This window comes from Sardina pilchardus, chromosome 4, assembly GCF_963854185.1.
Source record: "Sardina pilchardus chromosome 4, fSarPil1.1, whole genome shotgun sequence".
NCBI classification, from domain to species: domain Eukaryota; kingdom Metazoa; phylum Chordata; class Actinopteri; order Clupeiformes; family Clupeidae; genus Sardina; species Sardina pilchardus.
Window position 1 is genome coordinate 37,322,313 of NC_084997.1, and position 17,241 is coordinate 37,339,553.

Sequence of the window (17,241 nt, forward strand, 5' to 3'; positions counted from 1 at the left end):
CAGACTGAGTGCTTATTGAGTAATCATTTGGTTCTTGTCATATTGTATATAACATTAATGTCTAAGACTGCAGAGCTGATGCGCTGCTTCATCCTGATAAGGGATGATCATAGAATAGATGGACATCAGCATCCAACAGGCCAATGAGTGTGTGGAATCTCTAATTCAGTCATATCATATGACATCACGTAAAATCATGAATATTATGCCGTGACTACGTTTTTGTCAGCAGAGCATCATTCACACCGAGAACCTCTTTGATCCAGGGCAGGTAATGGGGCACTCTCATGTAGACTTCTGGTCTATCTGTGGCGTCACACGGCTCATCGGTGAAGGCTGTCAGGCCGTACAGGATCTTCTCGTTACCCTCTCCACAGATGAGAGGACCTCCAGAATCACCCTGGCAACAAGCTAAGGTTTAGGGGGGGACACATGGAACACATGCTATTTAGGGGCTATGCTGGAAGTTATGTTATCAGACATGTTGGGAGAGCTAATATTATTCAGGCTCATTGCCTACTTTCAAAATCTCACCCATGCCTGAATTCAGGCACAGTGTTTTTTACAGTTAGCCTTAATACCTAATGTGATTTGATTCAAACTTCAAAGCTGTTGGGCAGAAAAACGCATGGTATTGTGTCACCTGCCATAAATCCATTTATAAAGGCAACGCTATTTTCAAAGGAACGTTATTAACCGTAGGTAAAAGATTACAGTGTTATCTTGTTTGTCTCTACAGGCTTAATGACGCCAGCATAACAGCAGAAGGCTGTGTCTTTAGCAGAGGTGTGTATTTAGCAGAGGTGTGTATTTAGCATTTAGCAGAGATGTGTGAAACTAGTGAGAACAAACTAGGAGATTTAGTGTGCAGATCTTTTTGCTCTGCCGAGAAATCCTACACTTAAGCTACAGAAAGTGCTGTAAAGAAATACAGAAAATTGGAGATTAAATAGCGTTATTTATCAAAGCAATTGCTATCTATCTATCTATGTATCTCTCTATCTATTGACATGGAAAATTAACCACTTCCCGAACCTCCAATCCAATTAGCACTCTGATGTCAAAGACCCGCAGGAGGACACCAAGACGAGAGATGCTGAAGACTGTTGATCCTTTATTCATCGTATTGCTGTGAGAATACAATCCAAACAATGTCAGGACTGAGGCGTCAGGCAATAGAGTGATGAGTTGCAGCTGTCACCCCGATGAGATCTGATCTGAGTGTGCCTGAGCTCTGCTGCCCCGATGAGATCTGATCTGAGTGTGCCTGAGCTCTGTCACCCCGATGAGATCTGATCTGAGTGTGCCTGAGCTCTGCTGCCCCGATGAGATCTGATCTGAGTGTGCCTGAGCTCTGCTGCCCCGATGAGATCTGATCTGAGTGTGCCTGAGCTCTGTCACCCCGATGAGATCTGATCTGAGTGTGCCTGAGCTCTGCCGCCCCGATGAGATCTGATCTGAGTGTGCCTGAGCTCTGCTGCCCCGATGAGATCTGATCTGAGTGTGCCTGAGCTCTGCCGCCCCGATGAGATCTGATCTGAGTGTGCCTGAGCTCTGTCTTTTCTGCTCCTCGGGGCCTGAGAGGCATCTCCCTCTCCCGGAAACGTCATCAGGCCCCTTTTAGCCAATCAGAATGTTTTGGGACTTGAGATATTGGTGGAAAACCCCTCTTGTCTGTATATTTAAAAAAAAATGTGTTGCTAGGCAGAATACATGTTGCCAAGTTCTATGTGTTATCTGTTGCCAGGCAGGGTATGTGCAATTGTTTGGTTCTATGTGTCACTTCACTTTTGGTTTCACTTTCTTCTCTGGAATGTCCCTGCATCTCTTCCTCTGCCCCTTCTATTTATGCCCTTCTGGTACAGTAAGTCCCTTTCTCTCCCAGACCCTGTCTGGTTTACTTTCACTTTTAGCCTTTGACAGTTCAGTCTCATGACTTCCAGTAAATGTTGCATAACAATTGCACAACCAACATTCTTATACTAAAATGGATAATTTCTGATAAACCAGCACACACACACAAGTATTATACCTAATTTAAACTACCACATTATCTATCTACAGGATTAATGACAGTTGTTTAACAGAAAAAGGCTTTGGTGATCTTGCTTCAGCTCTCAGATCAAAGCCAACACATCTGATAGAGCTGGACTTGAGTGTGAATAAACTGCATGTAGGAGACTCAGGAGTGAGTGCTTGAAGCTGTTGTCCTGTGAGCCGCCAATCACGCAAGCTGTTGACTCTCAGAAACGTGTCTCCTGACTCTGTTGTGGCTTTGGGTCTGCCAGACCTCTTCCTATCAGAGTTTCCCCCAGTTTCAGAGCGCCAGCTGCCAGCATACTTCCTTTCATTGTGACTGAACAAGGGTTGGGCTCATTCCCTGCTGCACCACTACTTCTGAGAAACCATGTGCTGCACTTAAGCCTGATCGCTGATTTGATTGGCTGAGCAGCAGCCAGTAGAGATAAGAGTTCATTATATGAAGAGAGGAGAGAGTTTGATACTCACCAATTCTTTTCAAAGAGCAACAGAGAACAAAGACCAACATGGCTCAGGGTGAGTACACATTTGTTGAACATTTCTTTTTGTCAACCACAGAGCTGAAGTTAGTTTCTGATTCATTTCTTCTTAGGGGGATTTTCCGATCCAGCTTAAAAGTGGTGTAATACCTGTAGATGCCATTTTCAGTCATTTTCAAGCCTTTCAAAGGGATTTGACTGATATTTCTCCATTCAGACCACATTAGACCAGGTCCTGATCAAAAACTAGTCAAATCATGTTATCATATTATGTTAGGCATATTTTTGTATGACAGGGCTACTATCCCTGATCATGATGAATGGTTGGACATTGTAAATGTGGATAACTGTAAAATCTTAAATGTTTCACTGGAGACTGCTGGATTATTAGTGAGGGGGTGCACCTGTATGTGGCAGCTCCACTTAAGGCCATCTTTTTAGGGACAACTGTGACCTCCACATCTTCTGTCACACTTTGTTCTTCCACCTCTACTGTGTCCTCCTCTCTCACTTCTACTGTCTCCTCTTCATTCACCTCCGCCATCTCCTCCTCTCTCACTTCCTCTTCTGCATCCATCTACTTAGTCTATTGAGCGTTTCTTATGTGTTATGGTTTGTATAATAGTACGCTATTGTTTTTGTTAGCCTACAGTATAATTAGTCCATTGAATGTGACATTGTTGTTTTTGCTATTCTCCTTAAATGTAGTGTTACCATGTCATAGTTATTGTTATATATGCAATGACTTATTGTTTAATTGCTATTCTCCTATTCACTGTTTATTTCTCATTTGGTTATTGCTTAAAATTATATTGTTTTATACAGTTATTGATAATATTGCTATTCTCCCTATTTTGTGAAACCTGAAGCCCAAAGTTGGAGACATGCATTTAGACATTGCTGCAAATGTAAAACCGGATTACTCTGAAATTGACCAATTAGGTGGGGCAGAAGAAATATTGGGGGGGGGGGGGGGGGGGGCGTTGCCCCTCCCAGCCCTATTCTAGATCCGGCCATGCACTGCAGCCATCCTAGAAATACATGCACATAACTTGTCATTTTTACATGTAGGATTTTGCTTGTGCAGATTTCTGATACTGAATAATGTGACACAGACATGAACTTTTTACATGATGAAGTTTAAATTAATGGGAACTTTCATTTCCTCTCCAGAGGCTAAGGATGATCTTCCGTACATTAACAATTACAAAAACAAAATTATCAGGGCTTCTAACAAACTTGGAGTGAAGCCTTCCATCGTGGCTGGTATCATCTCCAGAGAGACCCGAGGAGGCAGAGGGGCAGGTCTCACTTCTGATGGCTGGGGAGACAACAGAAACGCCTTTGGACTGATGCAGGTCTGTGTTCCACACACAAGTCTCTCTCTGTCCAATACACTCTCTGCATCCATGTTTGATGGCAACATCTATTAATTTATGGTTTCTAGGTTGACAAGCGCTGGCACACCCCAAGGGGTGAGTGGGACAGCCAGGAACATATTGAGCAAGGAATTGGGATTCTAAAGGACTGCTACAATGAAGTCGCAAGAACATTTCCCAATATGCCCGACAAGATGAGAGGTACAGATCATCTATCTGAAAAGTATTCTATGTGTCCTTGGGGTGCAAACCATGTAAAAAAATGTTAATAACCTCATCTCACCACATTTTTATGCACTCTTCAAATTATGTTCCTCCTGCTTTAGGAGCACTGGCTGCCTACAACATGGGCGCACAAAATATGAACCCCAACAACGTGGACGCTCACACTACTCATGGCAACTATTCCAGTGATGTCTATGCCAGGGCCCAGGTTTATGCGAGGAATGGGTATTAACTCGGAGAACTCAACCATTTCTGACTTTCTGATTGATTGATATCTGTGTCCCTATCTATGCAGTTAATTTGGGTTGAGGATCTGTCTTGACTGTCTTTTGACTTTTTTATTGGCTTGCACAGGCTAACCAGGTGCTTCAATTCAATGTGCCGTTTTCAGGTTTGCTGCTAATGTGACTGAAGTGTGGGCAAAGTTTGCACAGAAATGTACGTTTTTTCCCATCCTCACCGACCTTGTCATAAAACTTGTTTAAATGATCATACGACGCCTCCTTGCTGCTTTGTCGTCTACATCAGCCTTTCTCAAACTTCTTTGACCTGAGGCCCAGTGAAGGAATACTTTGGGGTCATAGGGCCCACCTACATGAACCCAACCTCTCCTCCCACCCCCCATCAAATGTAATGATATCACAATTATTATTATTTTTTATACTATATTGCAGATGTAAGAGATCCTGCATACATATAGTCTTTTTTATTTCTGTGACTCATGTGAGTTGCCCTGACAAGAATTATAAAAAAAAACCATTAAAAAATTAATCATTAATCATTAATCCTTAGTATTGACCAAGCTCCAAAAACACTGAATGAAAAAGTCTCAAACTCAGGCTGAGATAACCCAGATGACATCACCAGGGTTATTTTCTGAGTCTGAAAAGATATTCTACACTTTTTTATTGATTGAGTAGTACTCCTTAACAAGTAAACTCTACCGAATCTGTAGGTCCGTGGCAAAATCTACCAAATTATTTTTGTAATCCTCCATGATGACATAGGCTTGTAGAAAATATTAAATTTAAATGGATACTTTTTTCATTAATGATGCAGGCTAAATTAAATAAAATGTACACATTTTCGCAAATGGATGGAAACCATGTTTTGTGACATCTATGGGCTTTTAGAAAATATATGGATTAAATGGCTGAATAGGCATGTTTGGCTTTGATAGAGACCATAATGTCTTGGCTGCAAAAATGGCTCAACTTTAGGCTACAGTGGAATTTATTTATAGGTGGATGTGCTCAAACGTTTGAAGACAAGATTAATGAGGACTCAAAAATATATTTGTAATCTTCATCACTATCATCATATTCATCCAGACTGGCATTTATGTTCTCCTCATCCTCCTCTTCCTCCATCTGATTGCTACAAGTTTGTAACCTACACAATTCCGTGCACTTTAATTTGTATGGAAGGCAGGAGCAGTCAGGAAGTTTGCAGGTCCGTACACATTTGCAGGTTAGTTTCATCTTTGTCTATGTCTGAATCGCCCTTGTAACCATGGAGAATAGGGTGAATAACGCGCTCACCAGTTACCATTTAGAGGAGCACTTGGGGCGCTGGAACATTAGGCCTAACAACTATAACTCTCTAATGGCCTGGTCAGACTATACAATATTTTTGTCGCTCACGATTGTCGTTTACGATCTACCATGTCACACTATACGATTTTAGAACCACGAAAACCTCTCCGCGTCTTGGTCAGAAGAGTGGCCACATACACCGAAAGCATCGGTCGCGTCATACGATTCCCGTCAAATTTCTGACAAGCCAGACTTTTTGTCGGGCTGTTTTAGAACGTCGTGAACGACAAATCACAAGTCGTGAAGCATGTCACATTATAATATTCAATCCACGTTCGATGTCGTGCCCGACCATCTGAAATCGGATACGACGCTGTAAACTTGTCGGTCGGGCTGATATCGTGTTATCTGACCAGGCCATAAGTCACCATTTAGAGGAGCACTTGGAGCACTGGGGCTCAGAACTCGTGACCAGGTAGAGATGGGAGGTGACTTACCTGGCCAGGTAGAGATGGGAAGGGACTTACCTGGCCAGGTAGAGATGGGAGGTGACTTACCTGGCCAGGTAGAGATGGGAAGGGACTTACCTGGCCAGGTAGAGATGGAAGGTGTCTTACCTGGCCAGGTAGAGATGGGAGGTGTCTTACCTGGCCATATGGGAGGTGACTTACCTGGCCAGGTAGAGATGGGAGGTGACTTACCTGGCAGACTCCCTCTTTTCCATCAGAGACACTGCAGGTCAACTGGCTCAGGTCATAATACTGCTGCCATTTGTTTTCACACGTTGCTGGTCGCTCCAGTTTGACTTTAGCTTCGTACAGGACACTCTCTGCTTGCTTCCCGAAGCATCTTCTTCCCCATCCTGCCACTTCACACTGCACGCCTGCCGGGATCTTCTCATCCACTTCATCAGGGAGCTGCAGCACCTCAACCTTTTTCTTCTTCAGTTTCGCCTTGGTCTGCAGCTGCAACATCACCAGTAAGCCATCAATCAGCACCTGTACGGTTTAGCCTTGGTCTGCAGCTGAAATGCCAGTATGCTACCAACCAGCACAGAGTGCACAGTACACCTGAAACTAACCCATCGTCTCCAGGCTGGTCTCAGAGACGGGTGCTGAGGGGAAACTAACCCATCGTCTCCAGGCTGATCTCAGAGACGGGTGCTGAGGGGAAACTAACCCATCGTCTCCAGCTCTCTCCTTCCCCTGGAGGGTCAACACTTTTCAAAACAAATGTTTATCATGCTGTAACTAGCTGTCAATCAATCAATCAATCAATCAGACATGTCTATACTGGTATGACGTAAAAGAGGGGATTCACCTTCAGCAGCATGATGTCATGATGGAAAGCCTTGGGGTCGTCATCACTAAGCTTCTTCTTGGGGTACTTTGGGTGTTGGATGAACTCAGAGATGCCCATACGCTGTTGGCTCTTCTCCTTCTTACCGATGTTATGGGCACCCAGCACTACACTGTCTAAGCGAACACTACAACATGCACACAACAAGCAATGTTATTACACAGTCCAATCAGTCATCCCTGCAATCCAATGATAGTCACCACAACCTTCCACAACTACTGTTAATAGACCTCTGAAGTTCGCCTACAAAAAAGCTACCATCTTTGAAATTCGGTATCTGGCGATTTTTCCTATGGGAAAATAACATGGGGATTTTGAATTATCGCACCTGTTAAACTCTCGCGGGGACGATAAAGTCTTAAATGCAGACGTTTTCCTGAACACACTTTTGTCCTCTGCCTTCTTGTGCATACTGTGATCTCCGGTGCGCGAAGGCGGCAGACTTTGATTTTTGCTACCCCAGAGCTAACTGGCTAGCTAACTGAATGGCAAGTTGCATCGTAAGTTAGCTCTGGGGTAGCAAAAATCAAAGTCTGCCGCCTTCGCGCACCGGAGATCACAGTATCCTCTCGAAGGCAGAGGCCAAAAGTGTGTTCAGAAAAACACCTGAATTTCCGATTTTGTCATGCCCGCGAGAGTTTAACAGGTGTGATAATTCCAAATCCCCATGTTAATTTCCCATAGGAAAAATCGTCAGATACCGTAACTCCTTATATGGGCAAAGATGGTAGCTTTTTTGTAGGCGAACTTCAGAGGTCTATGGCCTATGACACACATATCCACATGTCTTTGTAAGGACCCAACACCCAGCTTTAACATTTGTGTTTATGTTTTTTTATTGAGGAAATCAGGTCAGCAGTCTCAAAACCCATGTACAGTATATAAAATTAAGCAAAAAAAAAAAAACATGTATATGTAGCGCTAGCGGAGTAAATGATTCCACTTGCTATTGAGATCTAACTTTTCATTTGGCTAGTGGTTTCTCTATGGGACAGGCTTTCATGTTACTCGAGCGCCATCTACTGGTGCTATTCTGCCAATGTTCAGGGCAAGTTCATACACAATCACCAGTCGGCAGTAGCTGTCTGTTTCATTTGGCTGCCTTTGTACAACACTTACTACCACTACTACCAATAATAATAATAATAATAATAATAATAATAATAGCAATAATAATAATAATAACTGTAATAATAATGATTCAATAACTCATAGAAATAGACACATGTGCACACACAAGCAGGGTCACACCTGGGATTAAGACAGTGTGCAGCAGTCAGCACGTACAGTAGTCCTCTCTGATCAGCACTCCTCCACACGTGTGACTTCTTCGAATCTGCAGTGAAGCCATGTAGGGTCTGGAGTGGGGCTCGGCCTCACGACCCCCAAAGATGCCACTCTGCACGCCACCTGATCATCACCCACAGATCATCATTATGGCAGTGCGTATCATTTAGTCAATCATAATGAATTCTCAACTATCTTACCTGAGATTAATGTGAGATGAAATTATAATGAATTCACTATTACCTTATCTGAGATTAATATGAGATGAAATCAATTCATTCACAACTAGTACCTTATCTGAGATTAATATGAGATGAAATCAATTCATTCACAACTAGTACCTTATCTGAGATTAATATGAGATGAAATTATAATGAATTCACAACTAGTACCTTATCTGAGATTAATGTGAGATGAAATTATAATGAATTCACTATTACCTTATCTGAGATTAATACTAGATGAAATCATAATTCATTCACAACTAGTACCTTACCTGAGATTAATTTGATATGAAATTATAATGAATTCACAACTATCTTACCTGAGAATGACAGATGAGAGAGAAGTAGAAGCAACAGCATTTTTCACTGCTGAGAAAGTCTCTTACAAAGACTCTGGCACCCAACACATGCACTACCCACTCAACCAACCTGACCCCCCCCCCCCCTCCACCCCCCCCCCCCCCCACACACACACACACGTATACGCATGCATACACTTCTCACCTTGCTAAAACCAGTATGCTATCAACCAGCACTATGCGGTTTAGTCTTGGTCTGCAGCTGAAACGTCACCAGTATGCTACCAACCAGCACACCAACCCCCCCCCCCCCCCCCCACACACACACACACACGTATACGCATGCATACACTTCTCACCTTGCTAAATCTTTCCCATCAGCCTTACACCATCACCTCCACACCACCAACACCACCACACTTTTCTGTCTGAGACACACACACACACACACACACACACACACACACACACACACACATACACACACACACACACACACACACACACACACACACACACACACAGGAAACTAGGGGGGCTCATACTCCGTTGGAAATCTCACACCTTTGCAGTCTGCAGTGTGTAGTGTGTGAGGAGTGTAGTGTATAGATGATCCAGCAGCACCAGACTGTAGTATGTAGTGTGTGTGTGTGTGTAGTGTGTAGTGTGTGTGTGTAGATCAGTGTTTTTCAACCACTGTGCCGTGGCACACTAGTGTGCCGTGACACATTGTTAGGTGTGCCGTGGGAAATTATCCAATTTCATCAAAGTGGTCTAAAAAAGAGTAAATAGAAATCATTTCTTTTGTGTTCATTTGATTCCTATTCAAGACACTTTGACAAGAATGACTTGATATCATTAATGCGGGCTACAGATTTTTATTTAATTTCATTTTCCATAAAATTTCATTTTATTTAACATTTCCGGCTGGTGGTGTGCCTCAGGATTTTTTCAAGGAAAAAAGTGTGCCTTGGCTCAAAAAAGGTTGAAAAACACTGGTATAGATAGATGATCTAGCTGGCAGGTGGCATCTAGCAGCACCAGACTGTAGTGTGTGTGAAGTGTGTAGTGTGTGTAATGTGTGTGTAGTATATGATCCAGCAGCACCAGACTGTAGTGTGTAGTGTGTGTAGTGTGTGTGTAGTCTATAAATGATCCAGCAGCACCAGACTGTAGTGTGTAGTGTGTGTGTGTGTGTGTGTGTGTGGTGTGTGTCTAGTGTGTCTAGTGTGTGTCTGTAGTCTATATAGATGATCCAGCAGCACCAGGCTGTAGTAATTGGACTACAGCACACACTGGACTTACTTCTTCACTCATATCTTATCAATGCGTTAACAGCAGCAGTTAGTGTAGTGGAGTCTGTCAGAGGCGTAGCATCTGTGTGTGTGACACAAGTTAGCATAGCATCTGTGTGTGTGTGTGTGTGTGTGTGTGTGACACAAGTTAGCGTAGCATCTGTGTGTGTGTGACACAAGTTAGCATAGCATCTGTGTGTGTGTGACACAAGTTAGCATAGCATCTGTGTGTGTGACACAAGTTAGCATAGCATCTGTGTGTGTGTGACACAAGTTAGCATAGCATCTGTGTGTGTGTGTGACACAGGTTAGCATAGCATCTGTGTGTGTGTGACACAGGTTAGCATAGCATCTGTGTGTGTGACACAAGTTAGCATAGCATCTGTGTGTGTGTGACACAAGTTAGCATAGCGTCTGTGTGTGTGACACAAGTTAGCATAGCGTCTGTGTGTGAGACACAAGTTAGCATAGCGTCTGTGTGTGAGACACAAGTTAGCGTAGCATCTGTGTGACACAAGTTAGAGTAGCATCTCTGTGTGTGAAACAAGTTAGCATAGCATCTGTATGTGTGATACAAGTTAGCATAGCATCTGTGTGTGTGACACAAGTTAGCATAGCATCTGTGTGTGTGACACAAGTTAGCATAGCATCTGTGTGTGTGCCACAAGTTGGCGTGGCATTTGTGTGTGTTTCACAAGTTAGCGTAGCATCTGTGTGTGAGTGTGTGTGACACAAGTTAGCATAGCATCTGTGTGAGTGACACAAGTTAGCGTAGCATTTGTGTGTGTGACACAAGTTAGCATGGCATCTGTGTGTGTGACACAAGTTAGCATAGCATCTGTATGTGTGTGTGTGTGTGTGTGTGTGTGACACAAGTTAGCATAGAATCTGTGTGTCTGACAAGTTAGCATAGCATCTGTGTGTGTGACGCAAGTTGGTACAATAACAAAAATACCTGCAGACATGAGGGAAGTGAGGGGCTGTTGTGGCTTCCTGTGTGTGTGTGTGTGTGTGTGTGTGTGTGTGTGTGTGTGTGTGTGTGTGTGACTGTGCTTCTGTATGTGTCAAAATAGCTGCAAGACTGTCTATGTCACTTATATCTGCATGAACAGAATGCATATGTTCACTGTTTTAGAAGAGAGGAGGGGACAGTGGACATACAGCAAATAAACAGGTCAGGCGCTCAGTATCAAATAGATAGGTTTGTGTTTATTTTAAACTAAGCCCTGGAGATGTACATTAAAACAAGTTATGCCATAGATTAAAATCCACTTACACTACTAAGTTAGGGATATCTGGCTTTCGGGGGGAAGTTTATGGAAAATGCAAAAAGTATAGTGGTCTTATATCATGAAAGCAGTGCATTTAAGTAGAAGCATGCAATGGTGATGTCCTCATCTCAAAAAATGTATTGTCACAAAGGGCAACAACTTTCACCCAAAAGCCAAATATCCCTGTCTAACAAGACAGTTCTAGCGATTAAAATATTTAAATCATCACCGGAAACGAACACAACGCAAGTGGCAACAGTGGAATAAGCTGGATAATGGACTTCACGCCGTTCGGTTATACAAAGTTAATGCACTTCCCGCTTCGCGTCGGGCGTTTTACCAGAAAGTGCATTAACTTTGTATAACCGAACGGCGTGAAGTCCATTATCCCTTACATATTTGTCTGAGAGAAGTGTATGAATGGAGTAGGCTACATTTCTGCATGATCTTGTAGAACTGCGTGAATACATGTGTTGTGTAGCAAACCTGTGCTTCTGTCAGGTATGGAGCATGACAAGTCTTGTCACATCTTTTATTATCTTATTTTTAGAAATGAACTGAATATCCAGACATCAGTGATGTATCTCATACCACATTAATTCATTCATAACGTGTCAGAGGTCAGAACATTGATCTCTGAGCAGCCCTCTCTGACCATTGTGTGCTATCCACCATTATCCATACACCACACAGTAACCCACTGCAGATTAGATTAGAATAGATTAGATTAGATTCAAGTTTATTGTCATTGTCCAGAGTACATGTACAGAGACAACAAAATACCGTAAATGGATTTGATGCTGATCATTATGGTGGTCTATATGACGTTGCTTTGAATTGATGCTTACACCTTGTACATAGCTCATGTCTCCATAGTAACATTATGGTTTCCATGATAGTTACACTATGGTTTCCACAGTAGCACAATGGTTTCTATAGTTACGCTACGGTTTCCATAGTAACATTATGGTTTCCATAGAGCTTCCCATGCAGCTCCTGTGTAATCCAGGGCAGGAAGTGAGCCACGCTGGTGTAGACCTGAGGGTAGTCAGCTGTGTCACAGGGGCTGCCGGTGTACACGTCCACTCCGTACACAATGTGTTTGTTGCCCTGGTGACAGATGAGTGGACCTCCGGAGTCACCCTGACAACAGACACAAGCACCAAATTAAATTCAATTCAATTAAAATCACTTTATTTTATTACCCCGAAAAGCTATTTAATGATGCGGATATACTGACAACACACACACACAGTAATTTCCTGTGTATTAGGCACATTGTGTATAAACCGCCAGCAATTTGGCAACATGAATGCATAAACCTTGGCTAATGGTTGGGAAATTATGGTAAGACAGGACGATAACAAACAATAGGACAGATAGGGGTGTAAGTAAGTGTGCTGTAAGCATGGGGGATTATGCCGCTTTCCAGTTGTCTGGAAGATGACTCGTGCTTCGGAACGATGTCACAACTCAGGTAGCTAGAGACTGGTGGAGCACAGGGGGATGATGTCACAACTCAGGTAACTACACGCAACACATCAGTACTTTCTCTCTTGCCACAGCAAGGACAATCTCTGCACCCAAGTAGTGGTGAGCAAAACGACTCGGGCAGACAACTGGAATGCAGCGTTAGTCCCAGGAGAGGAAGGAGGAGGGGGCTGGGTGACAGGACAGACCAATCAGCATGCATGGTATGTGATGTCACAATCGAATGAAGTGAAATGCAGTCAGAAGGTGAGGTGAGCTCTGATTGGATAATGTCCAGCTGAACTGCAAATGTAGCCCTCCATGTGTGCATCTGCTTATGGTTATCTGTAGTGTGTATACATACAGTATGTGATCATTCAGCATCTGAGACTTCTTACCTGACAGAAACCATCCGTCCCCTTGGAGAAGCTGCAGGCCATTTGGTCCACATTGAAGAAGTTACCTGCGATTTTCCTGCAGGCCTTGCTGTTGGCCAGCGTGACGTCAGCCTCGTACAGCACGCTCTCCGCTCCCCTCCCGAGCACCCTCCTCCCCCACCCGGCCACCTCACACTGCACACCAGAGGGGAGCTTCCTAAACCCTTTGTACAGCTCCAGCACCTTAACATACTTGTTCAGTTTAGCCTTGGTTTCCAGCTGGGGGACACACAATAGTGGAACACCAATGCATATACAATGTTTGTTAATTGCACATCATTATTGTGTACTCTAGCAAATTAGGACTTTTTCATTCAAGTTTCAGTTGTATTAAGAATGCCCATTGAGCCCAGAACAGGTATGGAGCAGAACAGGTATAGAGCAGGACAGATATGGAGCAGGACAGTGGACAGGTATGGAGCAGGACAGGTATGGAGCAGAACAGGTATGGAGCAGGACAGTGGACAGGTATGGAGCAGGACAGGTATGGGGCAGGACAGCTGTGGAGCAGGACAGGTATGGAGCAGAACAGGTATGGAGCAGGACAGTGGACAGGTATGGAGCAGGACAGGTGTGGAGCAGGACAGGTATGGAGCAGGACAGGTGGACAGGTATGGAGCAGGACAGGTGTGGAGCAGAACAGGTATGGAGCAGGACAGTGGACAGGTATGGAGCAGGACAGGTATGGAGCAGGACAGTGGACAGGTATGGAGCAGGACAGGTGTGGAGCAGGACAGGTATGGAGCAGAACAGGTATGGAGCAGGACAGTGGACAGGTATGGAGCAGGACAGTGGACAGGTATGGAGCAGGACAGGTATGGAGCAGGACAGTGGACAGGTGTGGAGCAGAACAGGTGTGGAGCAGGACAGTGGACAGGTATGGAGCAGGATATCTCAGCCATAGCTGTACGGAGGGGTATTTCACAAAACCGAGATAAGGGATTAAGCCGGGATTTTTTGGTTATCCTGGATGAATTTACCCTTGACTTGGTTTCACAAAAGAGATGCTACATTAGTTGCCATGGGAATTTATTCTCTGAAGCTAGCCTGGTACCGACCAGGCTAATAGCCAAGCTAAGTTAATTCTAATGGTAATTACATGATTACATTACATGATCAGCTAGATGTCATTCAAATCAGACCTCCATGCAATTTTTTTAAGAGCTGTATTCCATTTATTTGCCCCTGGCATTTACTCGTAAAACACAACAGAATGTTTGCCCAATACTGTATGGATATCATTTAAATTATGGTGGCCTTATAATTAATAACATACTTGTTTGCTTCATTTTTGACAGACATTTGATGAATAGCCTACTGTGGTTGATTGGAAGTGGAGGGGCCATTTTTCAAGGTGTTTTCAACTAATTTGGTTTTAAGACAAAATAAAGAGATATATTGTCATACTTTGTGCGTCTTTGCGCTGGCAAATAATGACGTTAATGACGTTGCGTGCCAAGACAAGGAAGCTCTCACACGTGGGTACGTGCGTAAATTTGCATTCAGTTGGTCTGCCACACCTACAGTACTCCCGCTATAACAGAAATAATCATGATTCCCCATCCAAAAAAGTACAACTTCTCCTCGTTGTTAGTCTATATCAAAACCGGATGTTCACGTTGTGTGCAAGACGCTATTTTTCGCCGCTTTTTTATTCCAACCATGAGTTATTTGGGGGAGAAACGAGAACGCTCACACATCCCGAATAACTTACACCTGGCTTGACATAGTCGCTCCTATTCATCCTGGATTGGCGTTAGTGAAACGAGGTTTGCAATTATGACTAGACAACGCTATGTCAAACCTGGCTTTATCCCTTATCTTGGATGTCTTAATTCTGCTTTTGTGAAATACCCCTCTGGGTACTTCTAATGATAATAATCACCTTGAGCAGCATGATGTCATGGTGGTACATCCTGGGGTTGTTGTTGTCCAGCCTCTTCTTGGGGTACTTGGGGTGCTGGAAGGACTTCTCCACACTGATGACCTGTTGGCTTTGCTCACGCATACGCACGTTATGCGCACCCAGCACTACTTTAATGGGACTGTCACTGAAACTGAAAACACACACACACACACACACACACACATACGCACGCACGCACACACGCACACACGCACACACACACACACACACACACACACCACACAACATACACACACAAATACATACATATAAAAATAAGATAAGTAGCCGTATTTTCTCAGCTGAAACAGAAAGCCAAGTCACTGTTCCTTAAATATCTGAAATTAAAATGATTGCATTGCTAACAGTGTATCATAATTGCATCCAAGCAAAACAATTTGAGGGACATAAATAACAGATTTGGTCAAAATGCTGCACTGCACTATCTGCGCAGTATTGTCACATTGCATACAGTTTGGACATTCCAATTGAAAACAATGCAATCCAACTGATTTTGTCGCTAACGCTGGCACGGAGTAAAACAGTGTTTCTGCATTTCACACACAGACACACACACATACTGTAGACATACACACACACATAGACATACACACACACACACATATTCACACGTTTACTGAAGCCTACTTAAGACAGTGGGCAGCCGTCAGTACATAGTTGTCCTTGATCAGTGCCCCTCCACACACCGAGTGGTCACTGAGCAGATACACCATGTAGGGTCTGGAGTGGGGCTTGGCCTCACGACCCCCAAAGATGCCACTCTGCACGCCACCTGCCAATAATAAACAACAACAACCACAAAAAACACATCTGATAACAACACTGGTTTTGTGTTGCTGGAGTGGCAGTGTCTACACAAACTCGGATAGCTGTACTTCAAATGTTTAGATAGTAACTCAGTTGTTTTTTGTTGATCATGCAGGTTTTGTCTGTTGAGATTACTTGCCTGAGTGTAATTTAATATTGAGGTGGAAAAGTGAGCACTTTGTTTCACTATTGCATTCAAAGGTCCATTTCCCGTAGTTCAGTGTATCAATAGTGTTGCAAAGGCTGATTGAATGAAGGGTTGATGATTATCTTGCCCAGGGAGGAGAGTGCCATTAACACTACTATTTCCAGCTACATAATACGTTTCCAAAGTCTCCCATTACAGTACCAATCAAGCCCACATGTTCTTGTCCTTTGTAATTTAGTAAAGACAGACCATCTGTATGTATGAATTCAAACTGCAGAAAAGAGCCTGCTCACTGCTCTGCCAATATTGATTCTACTGTCAGGATTAATCATCTACTTGATGGGGTGATGCATACATAAATTACACATACATTACACATCAACAGTATAGCCTTTGTGTCACTGTCACTTTGTTATATATTGCAACTTAAGACTGAATTTCAGCAAATATTAATATGTGATCCTTGGCTGGGCTGTGGCATTCAGGAAATGCATTGTGGGATTGCAATGCAATGACAAATTAGTTAGCTGAACTGTGACATTAGTTAGCACAACTTGAATACACATGTTGTGTTTCATAAATATACAGTGTATATTACTTGTAGCCAAGCTACAATAGTTGCAATAGGAATTGTCAACATACCCACCCACACACACACACACACACACACACGTTTCGTGATGTCCAGAGAAGGCTCTTACCTGAGAGTGGCAGATGGGGGAGAACAAGCAGACTCAGGAGCAGGTACATTCTCTTCACCACTGAAGCATGATACAGGACGTCACCTACTTATATACCTGCCACACGCGCACACACACACACCACACACACACACACACACACACGCACACCACACACACAGAGAAACAGACAAGACAAATTTTCCCATAAACCTATTTGTTAGCCACAGACACACATACACACTTTTCGTAGATCAAACAGGAAATGATGCTCTGCTGTGTTGTGGGTTGTGGTCATGGTTTAAACTGGGGGATGGTGCATCTTCAACAGACTGCATTTCAAGATTATTAATATCCAAAAAAGGCAAAAATGCACCCC

General features: G+C 43.4%; 2 protein-coding genes across 2 annotated transcripts; one reads left to right on the plus strand and one right to left on the minus strand.

The window, feature by feature from the left end:
- Window positions 1-73: 73 nt before the first annotated feature.
- LOC134079070 (polyserase-2-like) lies at window positions 74-16,984 on the minus strand. The gene is given in 10 exon segments (XM_062535239.1): window positions 74-400; window positions 6,360-6,623; window positions 6,979-7,133; window positions 8,243-8,303; window positions 8,306-8,470; window positions 12,342-12,536; window positions 13,262-13,519; window positions 15,186-15,357; window positions 15,855-15,999; window positions 16,884-16,984. Coding segments are annotated over 10 exon segments (1,650 nt in total). The 5' UTR covers window positions 16,933-16,984; the 3' UTR covers window positions 74-214.
- On the plus strand, window positions 2,407-4,613 carry LOC134079195 (lysozyme g-like). Its single transcript, XM_062535392.1, has 4 exons — window positions 2,407-2,556; window positions 3,693-3,877; window positions 3,967-4,099; window positions 4,225-4,613. Exons 1-4 carry the CDS (start codon window positions 2,547-2,549, stop codon window positions 4,353-4,355), a joined length of 459 nt encoding a protein of 152 aa, XP_062391376.1. The 5' UTR covers window positions 2,407-2,546; the 3' UTR covers window positions 4,356-4,613.
- Window positions 16,985-17,241: the final 257 nt, after the last annotated feature.